The 18,516-nt window shown below is 38.4% G+C and overlaps 2 protein-coding genes across 6 annotated transcripts; one reads left to right on the forward strand and one right to left on the reverse strand.

The window, feature by feature from the left end:
• The first annotated feature begins 3,251 nt into the window (after positions 1-3,251).
• On the forward strand, positions 3,252-5,546 carry fkbp1aa (FKBP prolyl isomerase 1Aa). Of its 2 annotated transcripts, none has more exons than XM_084087630.1 (5): positions 3,252-3,409; positions 3,612-3,659; positions 4,373-4,485; positions 4,717-4,891; positions 5,199-5,546. In XM_084087630.1, exons 1-4 carry the CDS (start codon positions 3,373-3,375, stop codon positions 4,843-4,845), a joined length of 327 nt encoding a protein of 108 aa, XP_083943756.1. In that variant the 5' UTR covers positions 3,252-3,372; the 3' UTR covers positions 4,846-4,891; positions 5,199-5,546. The 2 variants fall into 2 exon arrangements, with proteins under 2 accessions (XP_083943756.1, XP_083943757.1); XM_084087631.1 differs by having other exon boundaries at positions 3,281-3,409; positions 4,717-4,866.
• A 287-nt stretch (positions 5,547-5,833) lies between these two features.
• Positions 5,834-17,747, reverse strand: snpha (syntaphilin a). 4 transcript variants are annotated; one of them, XM_084087629.1, is made up of 6 exons: positions 17,613-17,725; positions 12,969-13,052; positions 12,264-12,366; positions 11,901-12,026; positions 9,870-10,019; positions 5,834-8,828 (listed from the first exon to the last, which is right to left on the reverse strand). In XM_084087629.1, the coding sequence occupies exons 3-6, from the start codon at positions 12,305-12,307 to the stop codon at positions 7,541-7,543; spliced, it is 1,608 nt and encodes a 535-aa protein (XP_083943755.1). In that variant the 5' UTR covers positions 12,308-12,366; positions 12,969-13,052; positions 17,613-17,725; the 3' UTR covers positions 5,834-7,540. The 4 variants fall into 4 exon arrangements, with proteins under 4 accessions (XP_083943755.1, XP_083943753.1, XP_083943754.1 ...); XM_084087627.1 differs by having other exon boundaries at positions 11,901-12,029; positions 17,613-17,718; XM_084087628.1 differs by lacking the exon at positions 12,969-13,052 and having other exon boundaries at positions 17,613-17,747.
• Positions 17,748-18,516: the final 769 nt, after the last annotated feature.

An 18,516-nucleotide genomic window follows, 5' to 3' on the forward strand; every position in this document is an offset into this window, starting at 1 on the left:
CAAGTCAACAAATCTATAGGTCCAGTCAGTTTCATCTTCAAATCAAAGCCTAGAATAGCATCACATCTTTATGCAAACAAATCTGTCTCTCAAGCAAAAAATTCTTCAGAATCATCTCCTCAAAAACACTGCAACACAAGTGCTGAGTGAGGGCTGAATTTCATAAATCTAGAGTTTACCCAACATCATCACAACAACAAAATTTAAGTGTGAATTGAAACGTCATTAATCGAGGTTGAGTGAAATTCAAGCCACACATAAACTTGCACTAAAATTTCAAGACATTCCAGGTAAATGATAGGTCAAAAGTTACATGGGTGAATATGTTTAAAATTGGAGCGTTTGCATGCAATGCATAAATATACAGGGTGGGCCATTTATATGGATACACCGTAATAACATGGGAATGGTTGGTGATATTAAAGTCCTGTTTGTGGCACATCAGTATATGTGAGGGGGCAAACTCCTCAAGATGGGTGGTGTGTACTAATATATACTAATGGGCCACAAACAGGACTTTAATATCACCAACCATTCCCATGTTATTACGGTGTATCCATATAAATGGCCCACCCTGTACTTTAAAAGCAAACATGCCTGTATGATTCTCCCTAAATAAACATGTCTGTTTGTCTCCCTCCTTTTTTTGAATTTGTTGATGAATTTGTTCTGTCTTAAAATTTTGTCATTAAAAAAATTAAAGTTCTAAAGTAATATCACACAAACAAGAGTGCTGTTGTTCTGAATAGCAGCACTGTGATTCGCTTGCATGATGGCGTCGATAATCACAGCAGTTGTGATCTTCAGTACTACAGATAGCCAATAAGTAAACGAGTAATTTACATTGTAGACAAAATATTGCCATTTATTTTGTCTGTTGCAAACAAAGGCAAAGCAGAACCAAGTTGCTTACCAAGAAACACAGTGGCGTTCCTGAATGAATCAGTGTTTTGAACGAATCGGTTGAGTAAATTGATTCATGTACAGTCAACGTTAACCCAGTAGCAGTTAACATTAAGTGACATGGCATCTGACGCACAGAAGCCAATGGCACGTCACTATGCGTATTGGCACATCCGGTGGCACATCCGGTCTTCATTGGCATGTGCTAGTGGATAGTGGCATGTGTCACTGACATTATTGGCATGTGCCAGTGGTGGATAGTGACATGTGTCACTGCACTGACATCGCAACACACTGACACTGACATGTCACCTGACTGACACCGAGTCGCGGAACATGTCACCGTGTTGCGACACCTCCAGTAGTGACTGACAGATTAATCAAACACCTACTGGCCTACTGACGTAATTGTGGCACAAAATCCTAAATAAATAGCCTAATTTTGTGATTTTTCAAAAAAATATAACGAATTCAAACGTGTTATTTGTGTCAGTGTCACGTCTGTAGGCTATTTGATTGGTATGTGCCACTGAATGTTTTGTAATACCAGTGCTACGTTATGTTGTTTATCTCGCAAAGTCACAAACTGCCCATTCTAGGAAAGACACGAAATACATCTATCATGGGTCACTACGAATACAGTCGCGTCCGTTACTGTAAACCTTTATTTTTGCGTGATGCTGCACAGACGCACGCCAGTAGGTGTCAGTATAAGTGAGTGTAACAGTGGCCAGCGCAAGATTCTCATCTGTGGCTTTAATATTTTAAAAAAAATAATTGTATCGAATTATGTATGTTGTAGGCTACACATTAACTTAGCGATGTTATAAATCATATTTTTTGACAGCATAAAGCAAATTGTTATGCAAGTGGCATATGAATCAATCCATTGGCACATATCACGTTACACATGGCAACACTGGTGGTACATGCCAGTTGGCCTGTGTCACTAAAACTGACATGTCTCTTTATGTTGTGGCACCTCCAGTAGTGACACCTGCAGCTGTCTGCCGGAGTATAATGTAGATTATGTAACATATGCACATAGTTAATTTGTACAACAAAAAAATATTTTATTTATTGGATAATTCCAATAAAATTATTGAATACAATTATTTTTGAAATATTAAAGGTACTGAGGTAGGTCCTGTTTGTTGAATTTTTAAAATGCACTGAGCACTTTTTTGCACTTGTATAAATAAAGAATATTGCTAGTAGCTCGGTATACTCCTTTTCAGATAGGCCTACATAGCCTAACAAACAAATGATTTTTAATAATTAATTTTTTTACACTTTTTGGAAGGACTTGAAATATTAAAGCCACAGATGAGAATCTTGCGCTGGCCACTGTTACACTCACTTATACTGACACCTACTGGCGTGCGTCTGTGCAGCATCACGCAAAAATAAAGGTTTACAGTAACGGACGCGACTGTATTCGTAGTGACCCATGATAGATTTATTTCGTGTCTTTCCTAGAATGGGCAGTTTGTGACTTTGCGAGATAAACAACATAAAGTAGCACTGGTATTACAAAACATTCAGTGGCACATACCAATCAAATAGCCTACAGACGTGACACTGACACAAATAACACGTTTGAATTCGTTTAATTGATATTTTAAAACTCATAGCATAGTTTCATAATTAAAATATACTTTAAAAGCTGAGGGAAACTAAATTAATTCTGCCGTCTGTAATCTTTTTCTCACTAGGTGGCGATAAAGAAGCGACAAAAAGCGATGAAATGACGTTACTGTTGTAACAGGTGTGGTTACTGTGGGCGGAGTTGGATAAGCTATCAAAAATTGAAATTAAATATCAGCACTCGTCTTTCTTGTGTAGACTGTTATGTAATGAAAAATTAAATGTATAAATTAAAATACACATACAGCTGTAAATGTAGGCTATTTGAATTTTATTACACTTAGCTAATGTTGCTACCTTTTCCAAATTAATTCTGCGGAGAACACACAACTACCAAATTAATATCAAAGTCCCTTTTAAGTTATTCTATAGTCTTTGTTAATATTGTTATGCTCCTGATGTAAACTAAATCAAAGGTAGATATGATGGTTTCGTATGATGCCATAGGGTACTTAAATGGGTAGGCCTATACTTATGATGTCAGGTAGGGTAATGATTTTAAAATATGACCTTACATGTTTATATCAGTTACGTGTTACTACTTTTGTTAAATAATCACTACGTTTTAAATACCTGATTTGTGTTGGCTAATACCAAGTTAGCATTTTCATTTTAATGGTATTATTATGGATGGAAAACTGTGGTGAGCGCGGTGAGGTTGATGGACGTACAGTTGTACAGCGCTGTTCGGTGTTCGGCCGCTGGGGGCGCTAATGCTCGAGTGTGGCGCAGACAGGGGGTTTTCTGCCCTCAATCACAATTACTGAATTACTGAAGCGCATTTTGTGTGCAGAGCTTCAGGAGTCAAAACAAGCAGCCAGGATGGGAGTCGAGGTTGAAACCATTACTCCTGGAGACGGTAAAAGGCATCACATATGTGATCACATCGACCATTGAAAAACCACAATGCTTAAATATATCAAATGAATAAAAATTTAAATCGATTTATTCTGCCTGTTTTTGGCATCACGGGCGTTAGCCTGTTAGCTAACCACTAACCTCTTCCCACAGGATTTGACGGGCAAATCTAATCGTTTTCTCTTCTTGTTTTGGATTTTTAGGAAGTACTTTCCCTAAAAAAGGACAGACCTGTGTCGTGCACTACGTGGGTAAGTTGACAAGTGATCGTGTTGATGAATCCCTGAAGGGTGTTAGCCAGCATTAGCTCTTAGCCGCATTGACAATAGATACTTTCGCATCCGCGATCCGCTCAAGGCTTTACATTTTTACTATTTTTATGGGCCCTAATATTTACCACGTCTTTGATCGTTCCTTATACTGAAAACTCTTAAATGCGACTTTTTAACAGCGCTGGATTTGGAAACCGTGGCCTGTTTTTGCGGATATATGGTGGCTTTATTGCCGTCATTTACGATGAGATGGGCTGTGTTAAAAATAGCGGCCAGTCCAGTCCGAAAACCGCTTTAGGAGATTCGGTCTGAACATCACATTCGAGCGTTTTTAACGTTTTTCATTTTCTCCAGCTATGGTGCTAAAAAAAAAATGCTGCAATTCGAATCGGTTCGATATGCTTTTCAAAATGCTTCGATTCGAACGCGCCCGTAAATGTCATAAATATTTAGATTCGAACGAACTGTGCGCGCTCATTGGGTTGTTTTGTTGAATGCTAATTGTTGCGAATAAATAACAGCCATAAATTTAAATTTTAGACGTTTACATTCTAAATTAATCATGATTTGGGGTGTTGAACGTATGTTTTCTTAGCATGATTCATACGTTTTAAATATTCCTTTTCTCTCTCTCTCTCTCTCTCTCTCTCTCTCTATCTCTATCTCTATCTCTCTCTCTCTCTCTCTCTCAGGCTCCCTGACAGATGGACGCAAGTTCGACTCTTCCCGGGACCGGGGAAAGCCTTTCAAATTCAAAATTGGCAAACAGGAAGTGATCCGTGGTTGGGATGAGGGAGTAGCCCAGGTAAATGCTCATTCTTCCTGAAATCAAAATGGATTTGATTTGCTGTCTGCCAGACCTATATTAAGTGTGTTCATAAAGTAGGTCTCCGTCCCTTTTTCTTCATCAGACAAATACACACAAGCTGTCTGTAGGGTTTTGATAACAAACCCATGTTACTCACTTATTTAACCTCCATTCATTGTTTCGTACTGGACCTAATTTGGCCAAATGACCTTTTCCCCCTTGTAACAGATGAGTGTCGGGCAGCGTGCCAAGCTGACTTGCACTCCGGACTTTGCTTATGGGAGCAAGGGGCACCCGGGCATCATTCCTCCCAATGCCACCCTCGTATTCGATGTGGAGCTGATTGGCTTGGAATAAAGCCCCCACAATTGGACTCAGGTTATTCCCTATTCATTCTTTCAGGGTATGTGCAAAGTTTTCCACATTTTTCTTTTGAGTTAATTTGTTATTGTTGCTCAGTTTTTTAAAACACTTAATGAATGCATAATAAATGAAAAACATCTTGTAGTCAATTCATCCAGTTGCATCAGGCATGGATGACTTTAATAACTAACAGATAATCTTTAAAGGAGATTATTCTAGTCTTGGTCTTAACTGTCCTGTAGAGTTTATTTAACAGGCTCTTCGATTAAACCCTTGTAATCGTATTTATGGCCTTTGAGGAACACGGTTCAGTTGTTTAATAAACCTCTCTCTTTGTTTTCTTCCAGGTCAACCTTTTTAAGGAACATTGCTCCATGCATGTGATCCTCAAAAGGGGTAGTGTTAATAGCGATACCACTTAGCTTAGCTCTGTTTTGCATTTGTATATTTTGTTGCCTTTTTATTTCTTTTTTCTGCTTGACATAATCACTGGTATACTCTCAATCATTGGAAGTTCACTAAGACACAAGTTTTTTTCTTTTTTTTCCCTTCTCTCTTTTTATATTTGATTTCTGTGTTGTAAACGCGATCACAGCAACAGGGTTTTGGCTGAGCTGGTAATAAGTACTCTGGTGGGGAAATCTGGTTAAGTATAAAACAAACTACTTGAAAATAAATTGTTTATAAAACATTAAGCTGGTCTCTGATGTGTTGATTGGGAAACTGGAATGGTGTGTTTGCAGGTGCATCATAATCATGTCAAATATGACGATAATTGGCAGAACATTTTGTAAGTCATTTGGTGCCCATCTCTGATATTGTGTATTTTGTGCTGGGTTGCCCCACTCACAGTAAAATCTCATTTGTCTAAATCCCAATCCACAAAACTGTTAAACGTTAATTATTTTGTCACAGCATTCTGCTTCACTGAGAAAAGACTAGGACACTGCAGAAAAAAATAATTAGCACAACAGAAGCAGTGTCATTTTAATGAAACACTTTTATTGTCAAGGTGCAATTGAACCAAACAATCCAAATTTACAATTAGGCTCGAGTGTTGATGGGCTCTGTCTAAATACACAATCACACTTTGCAACATTGCTGTTCTAATCAGCATGAGTTGTTTATTCAAACGTCTACTTGAAATATAATCTATAAGTTTATTGATAGTTAACTATGAGGAATTCTTGTGCTAACATGCGTTCTAAGCCCTTACAATAATCTACTGGAATGCCATGATTACTCTGTTTTGTTCTTTTGTTTTACTTCAAATAAACCAAAGACTTTGTTTTACAAATGCATGAATTAGTTACATAATTGCATTACTGAAATCTGGATGCATGCAATAGTTAGACTCATTGGTTTTGAAGCGATGCGTTAATCAAAAAAAAATCTAAAAACAAGACATTTTACGACAGTAAATGTACGTTCTCAACTATTGTTATTTATAAACCTTTGTGTTTCTAATGAATGAATGTTTTGGCATGGGTTTTGACAAATTTTGCATCCTCTCTAGTACTATTCACCTGAGTTCCACCTGAGACTGAGTTTAAAAGAACTGAAAATCTTCCACCCAACAACAGATTAATAAAGTCATCTTAGGTCATCACCTTCCATTGCTTTATCAATACAATTTGGCATTTTTAGCAAATAAGCTGTGATACAATTCAAATAATTCCATAAATATTCTAAACCATGCAAATGCTCCGACAAGCAGTTTCAAAATTCCTTTTGGTCATATATGAAGAAACTGATAAAACATAACTTCAGTAGAAAAGTCAAGAATGACATCAGAGTAGTGATCCACAAAACACCACATTAGTTTAGGCATTTTTATGTGAATGAGTGAAGCATGTTTTTTAGAGATCCAAACAGTTTCTGGATGCATATTGCTTTATGTGTTCATATTTTATGAAATAAGATGGATTGGCACAATGGTTGCTTAGCAACAGGTATGTAAAGGTTTCAAATTTGAAAGCCTAGCCCTGCTAATTAGTTTGAGCTATAAGCTTGAAATGTTCTCTTCACGAAGAACAAATTGCACCCATGTCTATATGACCTACCTAAAGTTACAAGATTTCCTGTAAATGGGCCTCATTCATGAAACATGAGCAGAATGAATTCAGTTTACATAAGAATATTTCAAATTATTTACACTAATGTCAGTGAGTTAATATCATATCACTAAAATCCCATAGGGGGGATGTTGCAAATTTTCTGAAACTGACAGTGATGATGGACCAAGGTCAATATTTCAGTAGTACAATTTTCATTGGATGAACAGAATAAAAATAACTCTTAAGGCATTTAATTATTATTATTTTTAAATCTGTGCTTAAAAGGCCTAAACTTCTGTACATTGTGTATCTTGGACTCTGGTCATTGCTGTTTGCAGCTACTTTTGACTGTGTACTGCCTGTTGAGTTTCAGCCAGGAAAGGGAGGAAATAAAGCAGATAAGAGAACCAGAAGGAAAACGAAAACAAATGGTGGAAATGAGCCTAGAAACTTCTGAGTGTCCGTGCAAATTAGGGCCACATTCCCTCAATCTTTGTCTCAAAAACGCATTTGAACCAAGAACAGATTTACGCCTGCTTGGTTCAAAGATATTACCAACTGGGAGGTCAAGGACAAAGAGTTCACACAAGGTCCAGTTAAAAGTTTTTGATGGTACTGTAATTTTAAAGTTATCAGATAGGTGTCGCGTTTCCTGTTCCCGAGGGCCCGCGACCACAGCCACTGCCAACCCGTCTGAGAGAGTGTAGCGCGACGGCACAGCATCCGCGCAACAGGGAGCTCATGTTGTACATCGGCATGCCTTCATTCCGTGGCCCTCGGCAAAGCCACGCCAGTGTCGGAACTACGGGGACGGCCACCGCTAGGAGGTCGATCAGGAAATAGCGGCTCCAGTGGCTCCTCTGAGGGGGGGTTGATTCTTCATCCTCCCCCTCTCCATCTTCATCATTGAATTTTACCACCGTTGTTTCCAGTGGCGGCAGCTCGAGAGGTGGTAATGCTCTGGGACACGGTTGCTGAACCTGTGGCTTGGTCAGCACTGTTGGTGTCACTGTTGATGATGTAAATTCAACTGTGCTGTCTAGCGGTAAAGTTTCTGTGATGTAAGTCGTCTGAGCAGGTGAAGTAGTGGCCGAGGATGGCGAAAACACCAGCGGCTCAGCTAAAGTGACGTCTGGTGCGCACGTTGCTGAAGTGATGACGCTCAATTCCTCTCCTCTGCCCTCTTCGGAGATCCAGGTTATGGTGGGGCTACAGGCCTGCGACCGGTACCCTGGCCTGTCACTCACTTCGGATGCACTAGGGGGTGCTGTTGGAGGAGGAGGAGGAGGAGGTGCTTCCTCCTGTGGGAGGTGCAGAAACAGATGGTGGTGTGGGAGGTAGGCATGTGGACCACAGCTACAGTTGTTATTAACAGCATGACAGGACCGGCTAACAGGCAACACCGTCTCTCCGCTACACAATCTCTCGCAGGTTGATGATCGCGACAAAGTGGAGCATAGCGTTGCGTGAGGGACTTGTTCAGACAGTAAAGCTGCTTCCAGAAGTAGATGAGTACGCCCGTCACCTCTCGGTAACGTCATTGCCCCTCTGTTGGCGGGAATGTAGCGATCAGAACATACATTTCCATTGCGGTCTGTAGCGGCAGGTGACGTATCACTGCTCAGCCTGGTGAAGGTGGCGCTGCGACTCATGGTGTGGGCCGGAGAGCAGCCACAAGACCTTGATGCCCCAAACCGTTGGCTTATCCTACCGACACCTAGACCTTCAGACTTGCAGTCCTGTTGATCTGCCTCTGTCCCCAGGTTGGACCTAACGGTGTCAACAGCCTCCTGAAGCTGCCGGATCTCCTTCCGGGCCTTTTTTAGGGCCAGCTGAGCCTCTACGCGATGACATTCCTCCTCTATCCAGTCCTCCTGCATCCTAGTCAGCTGAATCCGTAACTCCTCGACCTCAGAGTCTCTGCCGTGGTACAAAAAGAACAAGGGCATAGTAATAAATCTAATGCTGCATTCGAAATTGCAGGTGGTTTAGTAGGTACTACATTTGGTTTGAAACTTACTTCGTGTCCATTAAAAAAGTATGTTCTATATAGTATGAGTTTGGGTAGTATGAATACAATCAGGATGTACTACAGCTGTCATGTGACCACTGTCATGTGGCGTCAGTTGCGCTGCTTCACTGTCATTCACAACTGCTCTTCTGTGGCCTTGTGGGATAATAAAGTCTTCATCAGATTTAAACTTCAGAATCTCGCAAGAAGTATTTGGTTATTCAGGTACTTTTCGTCAACTGTTTTCTAAATACCATATAGTAGGGAAGTAGGCATATTCGGACACTGGGTAGATCCCGCTATATATATATATATATATATATATATATATACACACATATATACGTGTGTGTGTGTCAAGTCAAGTCACCTTCATTTATTTAGCGCTTTTAACAATATAGATTGTTTCAAAGCAGTTTTACAGTGATAAAAGGAAATTAAAGTAACTGAGATTGTTTTGGCTTTACAGCAGCTCTAGAATAAAGTTATTGTCCAGCTAAAGTTAGATTCTATAGTATATATATATAGCTATAGTTGATTCACTTCAGTTGCAAAGATCATTAGTTATTATCTTAGGGTTCGTTAACATGACACCCCTTAATGTGATCCGGCCGCTCATTTGAGCGCGCGTGTGTGTGTGTGTACTTGTTTAACCTACATTGTGAGGACCAAGGAAATGGATTAGTAAACATTATTTGAAAATGTAAAAATGAAGAACGTTTTCTGTGATGGGTAGGTTTAGGGTTAGTTTATGGGGATAGAATATACGGTTTGTAAAGTATAAAAAAAAACATAATGCCTATGGAGAGTCCCCACAAAGATAGCGAAAACGTTTTTGTTTGTGTGTGTGTGTGCGCATGAATGATTAACAGGACATGATCTTGTACTGCTAGAATGGCAGGAAGCTGTAAAACTCCACTGACACGTTGACAGATAGAAGCCCTACTAACCGGTCCTGAAGCCTCTCCACGTTTTCCTTCAGCCGAGCTCGTAAGTGACGAATACACACTTCCTTCTGCTGCAGTGGGGTGAGATACTGCTCAGGAGCTGGTGGACGGATCCCGTGATTCTCACTACAGGTCGCATACTTCGCCTGCCGTCTGGTTTAGAAAGCAAGGAATAAATAATATTTCATTGTGATTAATCTCATAATTTTAAAATATTTAACATGTTAACGGTACAAATAAAACTAAATAACAGGTCCAAGTGTAATTATTAGGCTCTGTAAATGGTGTGACAGTGTACATTTAGGAAACAATGATTTTTCATTGATTTCTCACTTGGCCAAAAAGCAACAGATTCTATATTTCTCTATTTCTACTGAAGAGAAAATTAAGGAAGCTCTAAGAGGTCATGCATTGTACTTTTTTCTTTTGTGTGATCTCGGAATAAAATAGCTATTTTCTCAAAGTATCGACATAACAAAAGTTGTTTTCTTTTGATCACACCTTTTTACCATGTACTCAACATAATAGCATGTTGTTTTTTATTGCACTAGGGGCAGCAAAAGCTTGGCGCAATCCTTAAGCATCATCTGTGAACAAATAGTTTTTTTACTTTGATCAGGGATTCACTCGAGCTGAAATAGCTCTACATCTGTGAGTGACTGGCAACTTCTACATTCATGTTGTACATTTGAGAAGCTCTCCGGTCTACAGTTTTATTGTCGAAGACAATATAGTGACCCTAAATATGTGGTCAGTTTTATAGCCAGCCAGTCCATCTGTACAACGTGCAATTTGTAATGACAATGGGGAAGACATAATGTGCATGGCAAAACCAGTCCCACTCACAAGGAAATTTAATTAAAGATAAAATTACATTGCGATTCAATTGCAAATGAGATCTACAGAGGAAGAGATTTCCAGAGAATAACAGTCTTGACTTCAGAAGACTTGGAACAGCAAAAATAAAACATGATTGGATCTTTAATGCTTGACAAAAAAATGATGCACCTCTTGATGGAAATAAATGTTATTTCCAACAAGAGGCGCATCAATTTATGGTCAAGATCTTGTATTGTCAATGCAAGAGTCCAGCTCTCTGTAAAGTCTCCTCCAGCACATCCCAAAGACTTTCAATGAATTTAAGATCTGGACTCGATTCATGTGTGAAGATTATTCTTCATGATCCTCACAACCATTCTTTCACAATCTGAGCCTGATGAATCTGCACATTATCATCCTGGAATATGGCCATGATGTTTCTTCCTACATGGTTGTTTAAGAATTGATAAGCTACACACTCCATCAATTAGGATTAGAAGAACTGACAAACAAACAGCAACTTTTCTTTTGGCCGGGCAGTGTAGCGTGCGAGAAGTATGAATTACCTTTCATGGGCAGTTGTGTCCTAATGGTTAGAGAGTCAGACTGGTAACCCGAAGGTTGCAGGTTTGATCCTCAATACGGGCAGGAGATGCCCTTGAGCAAGTCACCGAACCCCCAATCGCTCTCTGGGCGCCGCAGCAAAAATGGCTGCCCACTGCTGCCAGCTCTCGTGTGTGTGTCCATGGTTTGCAGTGTGTGTGTTCACTGCTGTCTACTCCTAATGTGTGCACTTACTGCACTAAATTTGATGGGTTAAATGCAGAGGACAAATTCTGAGTATGGGTACCATGCATGTCAGTTTTATGGTGCTTTTTTGTAGCATAAAATCCCCAGTCCCCATTCACTTTCACATAGAAAAGAGCAGCTTGCACATTCTACAAAATATCTCCTTTTGTGTTCTACAGAGGAAATGTAGAAGTCATGAGGGAAAGTAAATTAAGAATTTCAATTTTTGTGTGAACTATTCCAACATGCACAATCACATCAGTATTTCTGTATTTCAGAAGTAACCAGACTTATAAATGGATATAGAGTCATGTCTGTTTCATTAATTCTATTTTTGTACTGTACTTTTTGCCACCGTACAAAATCTGGAACACGACCCTAATGGAAGACAAATCTAATCAGCCTTTGAGTGTGTGCGCCGCTCACCGTGGTGTTGCTGGGTTGGAGCGTGGTACAGTATTGCTCTCCGTGCACTTGCAGGATGCTGCTGAGTAACTGCTGCGGACAGTCGAGTCCCCAAGTGAGTGTCGAGTGCTGCTTGGGGCAGCAGGCCTTCTATGACACACACACACACACACACACACACACACACACACACACACACACACACACACACACACAGTGACAGCTGAGCTCTGACGTTCATTTCAAACATGCTGTCACAGTGAAACTGGATGTGTTTTTGAAGGAATTCACACTACTGGTGCTTAATGAATATATCACATCATAATAATCAGAAAACTATCGATATGTTTGATTATGCATGATGAAGAAGGCGGATAGCATTACCTGCGGGAACCAGCAGATGGTCTTCGGTTCACGGGGATGGACATGGGTAAGGACTGGCACCTTGTAACGGCACAATTACAAGGATTCTTCAGGACAGATCTCTCTAAAACACACATACACCACAGAATATGAAATACAGTCAGTACCAAACAGATAAGACAGGATATTGGTCTCTTGGACAGGGATCTTTTTAGTGGAATACAAAATGTTCAGATTATATTTTTAAAAGAGTTGCTGACCTTGACATACATGAGGGGCTCCTCTCTATGATATCATTTCCTGAATTATATATATTTTTAAATGTGTGTTCCTGCATGTGGGCTGCACCACATGATTCTGATTAACGGAAAACAGTTTTTCAATTCTGAAAAAGCAGTGAATGAGATTTCTTTTTTAAGTCACCATGAAATCAAAACTGGTAATTTTTTTTAAAACTGTTCACGTGTAAGTTTAAAATATTCAAACTGAGCCCCAGCGTGTTTTTTTTAAGGCAACTGTTATTTTAGAACGTATCACCTTATTATTTCCATGGCGACACACCGTGCTTGTCACATGACACACCGCAGCCTCAATAGGACAGATATATCTCCTTTATTTAGTTTTTCTTTTTTTCTTTTAAAAATATTCACAAACTTGTTAACTATATCATGAACTATCTTATATTCTGGTTTTAAAATATGTGAATGTGTTCTGTCATTTAAGTACCTTTATAATGATCATGTTAGTTTGTGCCGCAATTCAGAGAATCGCAGCTGTCGGATTTACATCACGTAAATTCATCCACTTCTCCTGAAATACATGAAAGTGGCTGATGAACTGGGAGAAGAACAGAGCAAACTTTATAGTTAGCTATATGTGTATCTGATATGAATAAAAAACCTCGTCAAATTTTAGTTGAAAGGATTATTGCCGCTTCCATAGACATAAGTGTGCATTTAACAGACTATAAGTGTTTTGTTTTTTTGCTAGTACTTATGTGTATTTAAATGTCTGAAACCTATAATAAACATTATGTGGTTGAAATCACTGAATAGTTGTGATATATGACAGGCGTTGAGCGCGTCTATCTCAGACTCAGTGCCAGTCAAAGCGAGAAACCACATTTGAATTTAGTAGTTGAACATATGACACACCGAACGCTCTAATCACATTGGTGTGATCGTACGCGTCAAAGGGTTAATGGAATATTGGAGTTTATAATAAATGATTTATCCGTGCACATCGTCAAATTCATGTGCCCTCTTAATCTTTACTCAAAATAGCTTCTCTTCAACATCTCTTCTCTGATGATGGGTTTACTGGCTTGAGGGCGGGACAACCTGTCACTCACATGAGATCCACCAATAGCAACCATCCAATCAATTGCCGATGGACAAAATCAAGTGCCGCCAGACCCTTGTTGGCCTTTGGTGTTTTAAGCCCCCAACGGCGCCTTCCAGGCAGCGAGGGGATGGGTAGGTTTAAGGTTGAGGGTAGGGTTAGCTGCCTCTAAGGAGCCATTGGGGGCTTAAAACACCATCGAGCACATTTGTTCTTGTTCGAGAGGCCGTTTCACTCCGATATACGTCACAATAGGGAAGAATAAACTATCGCAACTTCTGTTTCATGCTTTTTAAATGTATACACTATCGTTCAAAAGTTCGGGGTTAGATCTCTCTTATACTCACCATGGCTGATTTATTTGATCAAAAATACAGTAAAAACTGTAATATTTAGAAATTTTATTACAATTTAAAATTTCTGTTTTAATACATTTTAAATGTAATTTATTCCGGTGATGGTACTGCTGAATTTTCACCATCATTACTCCAGTCTTCAGTGTCACATGATCCTTCAGAAATCATTCTAATATGCTGATTTGCTGCTCAAGAAACATTTCTTATTATTATCAATGTTGGAAACAGTTGTGCTGTTTCATATTTTTGTGGAAATGGTGATACTTTTTTCAGGAATCTTTGATGGATAGAAAGTTCAATGAACAGCATTTATTAAAGCATTTAATAAATAGAACTCTTTTGTAATAATCTAAATGTATTTACTGTCACTTTTGAACAAAAATAGCGTACGTATATTTTTCTTCAAAACAATTAAAGATTATGCTAAACTATATGAGTTAAGTTTTTGTATCAAGAATTTTGTTGTTTTAATGAGGCTTTTTTCTTCATTATGATATTAGGACAGTTGTATCACCCAGACAATTTTGACTTGATTCCCCCATAACAATACTATAATTAATTTTAATTAATAGATACATAATCATTAATAAAAAATATGTACATCATAGAAAAGCCGTATTTAGGTCGCTGTATGTATGAATTGCATTATGTATTTTTCATTGACCCAAAAGCTAAATGCTCATGCTGTTATTTTCCAAACACAAACAACAAAAAACACGTCATGACATTCTGAAGCCGCACCCTTTGTGTGCTCCACGGTAGAAAGCTAGTCATTAGAGTTTAGAATAACACAAAAGGTGAGTAAATGATGACATAATTTTGACATTTTTGGCTGAACTATAAGTTGCCGTGGCCATTTGATAGCCACAAACACAAGTGTTTTTTAGGAGACTATAACCTTGCATCGCACTACAAAACCAAATCCACAAAGACACATGCCAGACAATATTAGATTCTCAAGATGCTGAACACAATCCAACAGAGAGCATTTCATTCTGGATGCCACATGACTCACAAGACAATCAATGCTTATGTAAACCAAACATTCAGAACAATACACAAAATGAACTAGACAAAGGCACTCACACATATATACAGCGGACAGATTCTTTCACACTTTGCACTGAGCTATTCACACACTGACAGAAACGTTGATTGTGGTCATATGGCATGATATGGTGACATGAGTGACAAGTGTGTGTGTGGGTGTGGACATAACACTGGATGTCATGATTGAAAAGCTAGTGTGAACTATAAGATTAATGTGCTTCTAGATTATTTTTATGCATATTTGATGAATGTTCTCAGAATACTCAACTGTCCAAGCAGACCCTTTGTAAGCAGTTTTGCAAGATGTTTGGATTGGACTGATTCTGCATCTCTTGAAAAAAAATGTTTTTCAGTCCACAATGTGCAATGACAAATAAATTGATTCGCTGAGAAGTTTGCACTGTCATCAGCAAAGAAGGGGAGAAGCATCATAAAAATTCTGTATGATTACATTTCCTGACACTGTTTTTAAAAATAAAACCCTTCACAATAAATAAGCAGAATGTGTATGATATGGCAGTATATTTAGCCCCTGAGCATCTGTCAGACAAAAGGGTTCAGTTCAGGACAGTGTGCAACATAAGGTCTGCACTATGACTAACATTGACACAGACACATACACAAAATCTGGAGCCTATGAATGTTCCCATGTGCCAAATCCAGCCTAAACCGTCAAATCTTTACCATCCTAAACAAACCCCCTCAAACCACTTCCTGTTGCTCACTTTCATTTCTGCTCTAGCTCGTTTTGCATCATTTCTTATGTTACTATGTTTGTGTTGCATTCATCATTCTAAATCTTAATATACTGTATACTGGAGTCTGAGACTACATTGTAAATCAGGGACTTCCTTTATTTAAACCTGGAAATAAACAGAACATTACAGAATTTTGAAAACATTACAAGAAATTATATAATGTATTATTAATATTAAATATTTCTGCACTATTAATAGATGACTAAACAGAGTAAATATGTGGGTTTATTGAATGAGACATTATTTGTGACACTTGACACACAAAACGTGATGCTAAAACCACCAGCATCGACACTGTTACTGAACTGAACTGAAACAAAATTGAACTGAATTGAGCTGAATAATGACACTATTGTCTTTGGTAGAGCTGCTCTACAGCAAAATTTGAATTCTCTTATATTTGATTGTTTCCATATTGACTGTTATATCCTTGTTAACACTGTAAAGCTGCTTTGAAACAATCTGTATTGTATAAAGCCCTATAGAAATAAAAGGGACTTGGCGTTGATTGTACACATAGGCGGATGTTGTTTTTTTGGAACGTCTTAAATCTAAATTCATGCCCAAATGTTTTTTGGACAATATGTGTATTGGAAATACACATTAGAAAAATACAAATTAGCATTTTCACTAGTGGTACTATTAGTGTAAGAAATTAGCATTTTAAGGGGCAATATTTGCTCCTTTTAATTCATTTTCAGCATTTTATTTTGTATATATATATACATATAATGTGAAATTAAAAGACCTCCATTATATTGGAGAGCCCAATCCCTAACAATATTCAAAAATTGACTGAAGACTAAATAAAAACCTCTTCTATTCTTTCATTATTTCTCAATCCCTCCATGTTCCAGCTTGTGCTATTCTGAATATCTGAAACTTTGTATTGCGAACACTTCTTGAGTTACTGCCTCCTTAAGATGAATTGGCAAATCGCTTTGGATAAAAGTGTCTGCTAAATGAATAAATGTAAAATGAAATGTCATATACTTCAATTGAATCAATTTTCAATTCAAACAATTATGTCTGTTGCCAAATCAACATTAAATCCAAAAGTCCCTGTAAATAATGCCCAAGATCAATGACACAGTAAACGCTCAGCTAAAATACAGCTTAAACAATGGTCTCGTCTTTCTGTTTGATCACAGTAATATTTTAATGCTGTCAGTCAAGTTTTGGAGCTCCATCCAATGTTTTTAGGGCTGATTTAACTTTCATTTGACATTACACATTCAACAACACTTGCCTCTGAACAATATCTGACCGCCACAGGTCACTCTGGTGTCTGCAGAGACTCTAAGCCTATGGCCAGATAGGACTACAATAAACATAATATTAATATAAATAAAAGTTAAAAAAGGCACTACAGGGGCTTTTTTTTTCTACCACATTTTAAATATCTGAGACATATCCCTGCATTGTACTCAGTAACACAAGCCAAGATTTAAACATTTAAGAAATGTAAAAAAATTGATGCACAACTTCCATGGTTTCAGGACCGCGGTGGGGGCGGGGCATGATGACGTCACCAGCCTCCGTATGTTGCAGGTAAATCGTCCCTAAGTAAAGGGCACAAGCGGTCTTACGTAACAGTAAGTGATATCAGCAGAACACTATCCGCCTGTCTGAGACTGAAACGCATCGCGGCAACAGTGCGTCGTTGGTTTCGCAGGGCACAAAACTATATTAGGCTGGAGAACAAGCTTAGTCTAAACTGTTTTATGCTGAGAAACGCACTTACATATGATACACAAATCATGATGATGAACATTAAGCCTCCATCATAACATTACAGACAGAGTTTATGAAAGTCGAGAGAATTAGTGACACAGAAGAGTAAGACCGGGTTGAACGTGACTTACATCCTCTGCTGTTCCGTCTCCCATTCCCAGTGAAGTTTGTTCATGGATGTTGTTGTCTGTCATTTCGCCCGGGTCGGTTGATGATGGACTGATGGATGCTGCTGATGAGAGCGCGCGCACGAGACCTGCGCAAGCAGAAACGACGCATTTGCGTGACGCTGCAACTGTGTTTCTTAAAGGGGCAGGAAACGAAATTTAAAAAAGGTTAAAAGAGAATCAGGGTATCTTCCGATTTGGACTTCAAGCTTTTTGTACGGTTATTGTGCGCACATATCTCTCTTTAGTTGTTTCGAACCTTTAAAACATTAGTTAACCCCAGTGGCGAATGCTTTAAGACAGCAGCTTAAAATGTAATTAAACTCTTCATGATTAAAATGTAGCTTATTGCCGTTCGTCAGTGGGAGTCTATGGCAAAGGCTTGTACCACTGATTTTGTTGGATGAAGTTCAAAACACCAACAACACATCAAAACAGAAGATACACATGCCTATGTGTTTTTTGAGTATCCTCTTTGAAACACCAGGCATTCATGGCTCATATATAGAATTGGCCCAAACTGAGCAAAAGAATTGTACTGGTGCTGATATTTATAAGGCCAAAAAGTAAGATTTAATTCTTATAGCTTGTAATGTAAATCAATGAGATATTTATAACAGTATAGCAGAGTACTATATAAATATCAGTTATAAATGCATGTAAAATTATATTATATATAAAATTATTATAAGTGCATATAAATAGTTGTCACTACAGTATATCTTCCATTAAAATGTGTTAAGATTATATTTGTTTGTTTTTTTATTGTAGGGGGCAAAACATATTATGCAATGCGATACAATGATTATTGAGAAATGAACAAATAAACGTTCCTCAAAAGACTAATGTATGTAAAAAATAAATAACG

This window comes from Abramis brama (genome assembly GCF_963993115.1).
Source record: "Abramis brama genome assembly, chromosome: 16".
NCBI classification, from domain to species: Eukaryota; Metazoa; Chordata; class Actinopteri; order Cypriniformes; family Leuciscidae; genus Abramis; species Abramis brama.

What these genes read in the sequence shown, in the direction of transcription:
- fkbp1aa (XM_084087630.1), top strand. Translation starts at nt 3,373, where the DNA reads ATGGGAGTCGAGGTTGAAACCATTACTCCTGGAGACG. An exon ending in AACCATTACTCCTGGAGACG is followed by an intron (nt 3,410 to 3,611) that starts GTAAAAGGCATC and finishes TTGGATTTTTAG; the next exon opens with GAAGTACTTTCCCTAAAAAA. An exon ending in CTGTGTCGTGCACTACGTGG is followed by an intron (nt 3,660 to 4,372) that starts GTAAGTTGACAA and finishes TCTCTCTCTCAG; the next exon opens with GCTCCCTGACAGATGGACGC.
- snpha (XM_084087626.1), bottom strand. Translation starts at nt 12,307, where the DNA reads ATGTCCATCCCCGTGAACCGAAGACCATCTGCTGGTTCCCGCAG. An exon ending in TCCAACCCAGCAACACCACG is followed by an intron (nt 10,020 to 11,900) that starts GTGAGCGGCGCA and finishes TTTCTAAACCAG; the next exon opens with ACGGCAGGCGAAGTATGCGA. An exon ending in GTGGAGAGGCTTCAGGACCG is followed by an intron (nt 8,829 to 9,869) that starts GTTAGTAGGGCT and finishes GTACCACGGCAG; the next exon opens with AGACTCTGAGGTCGAGGAGT.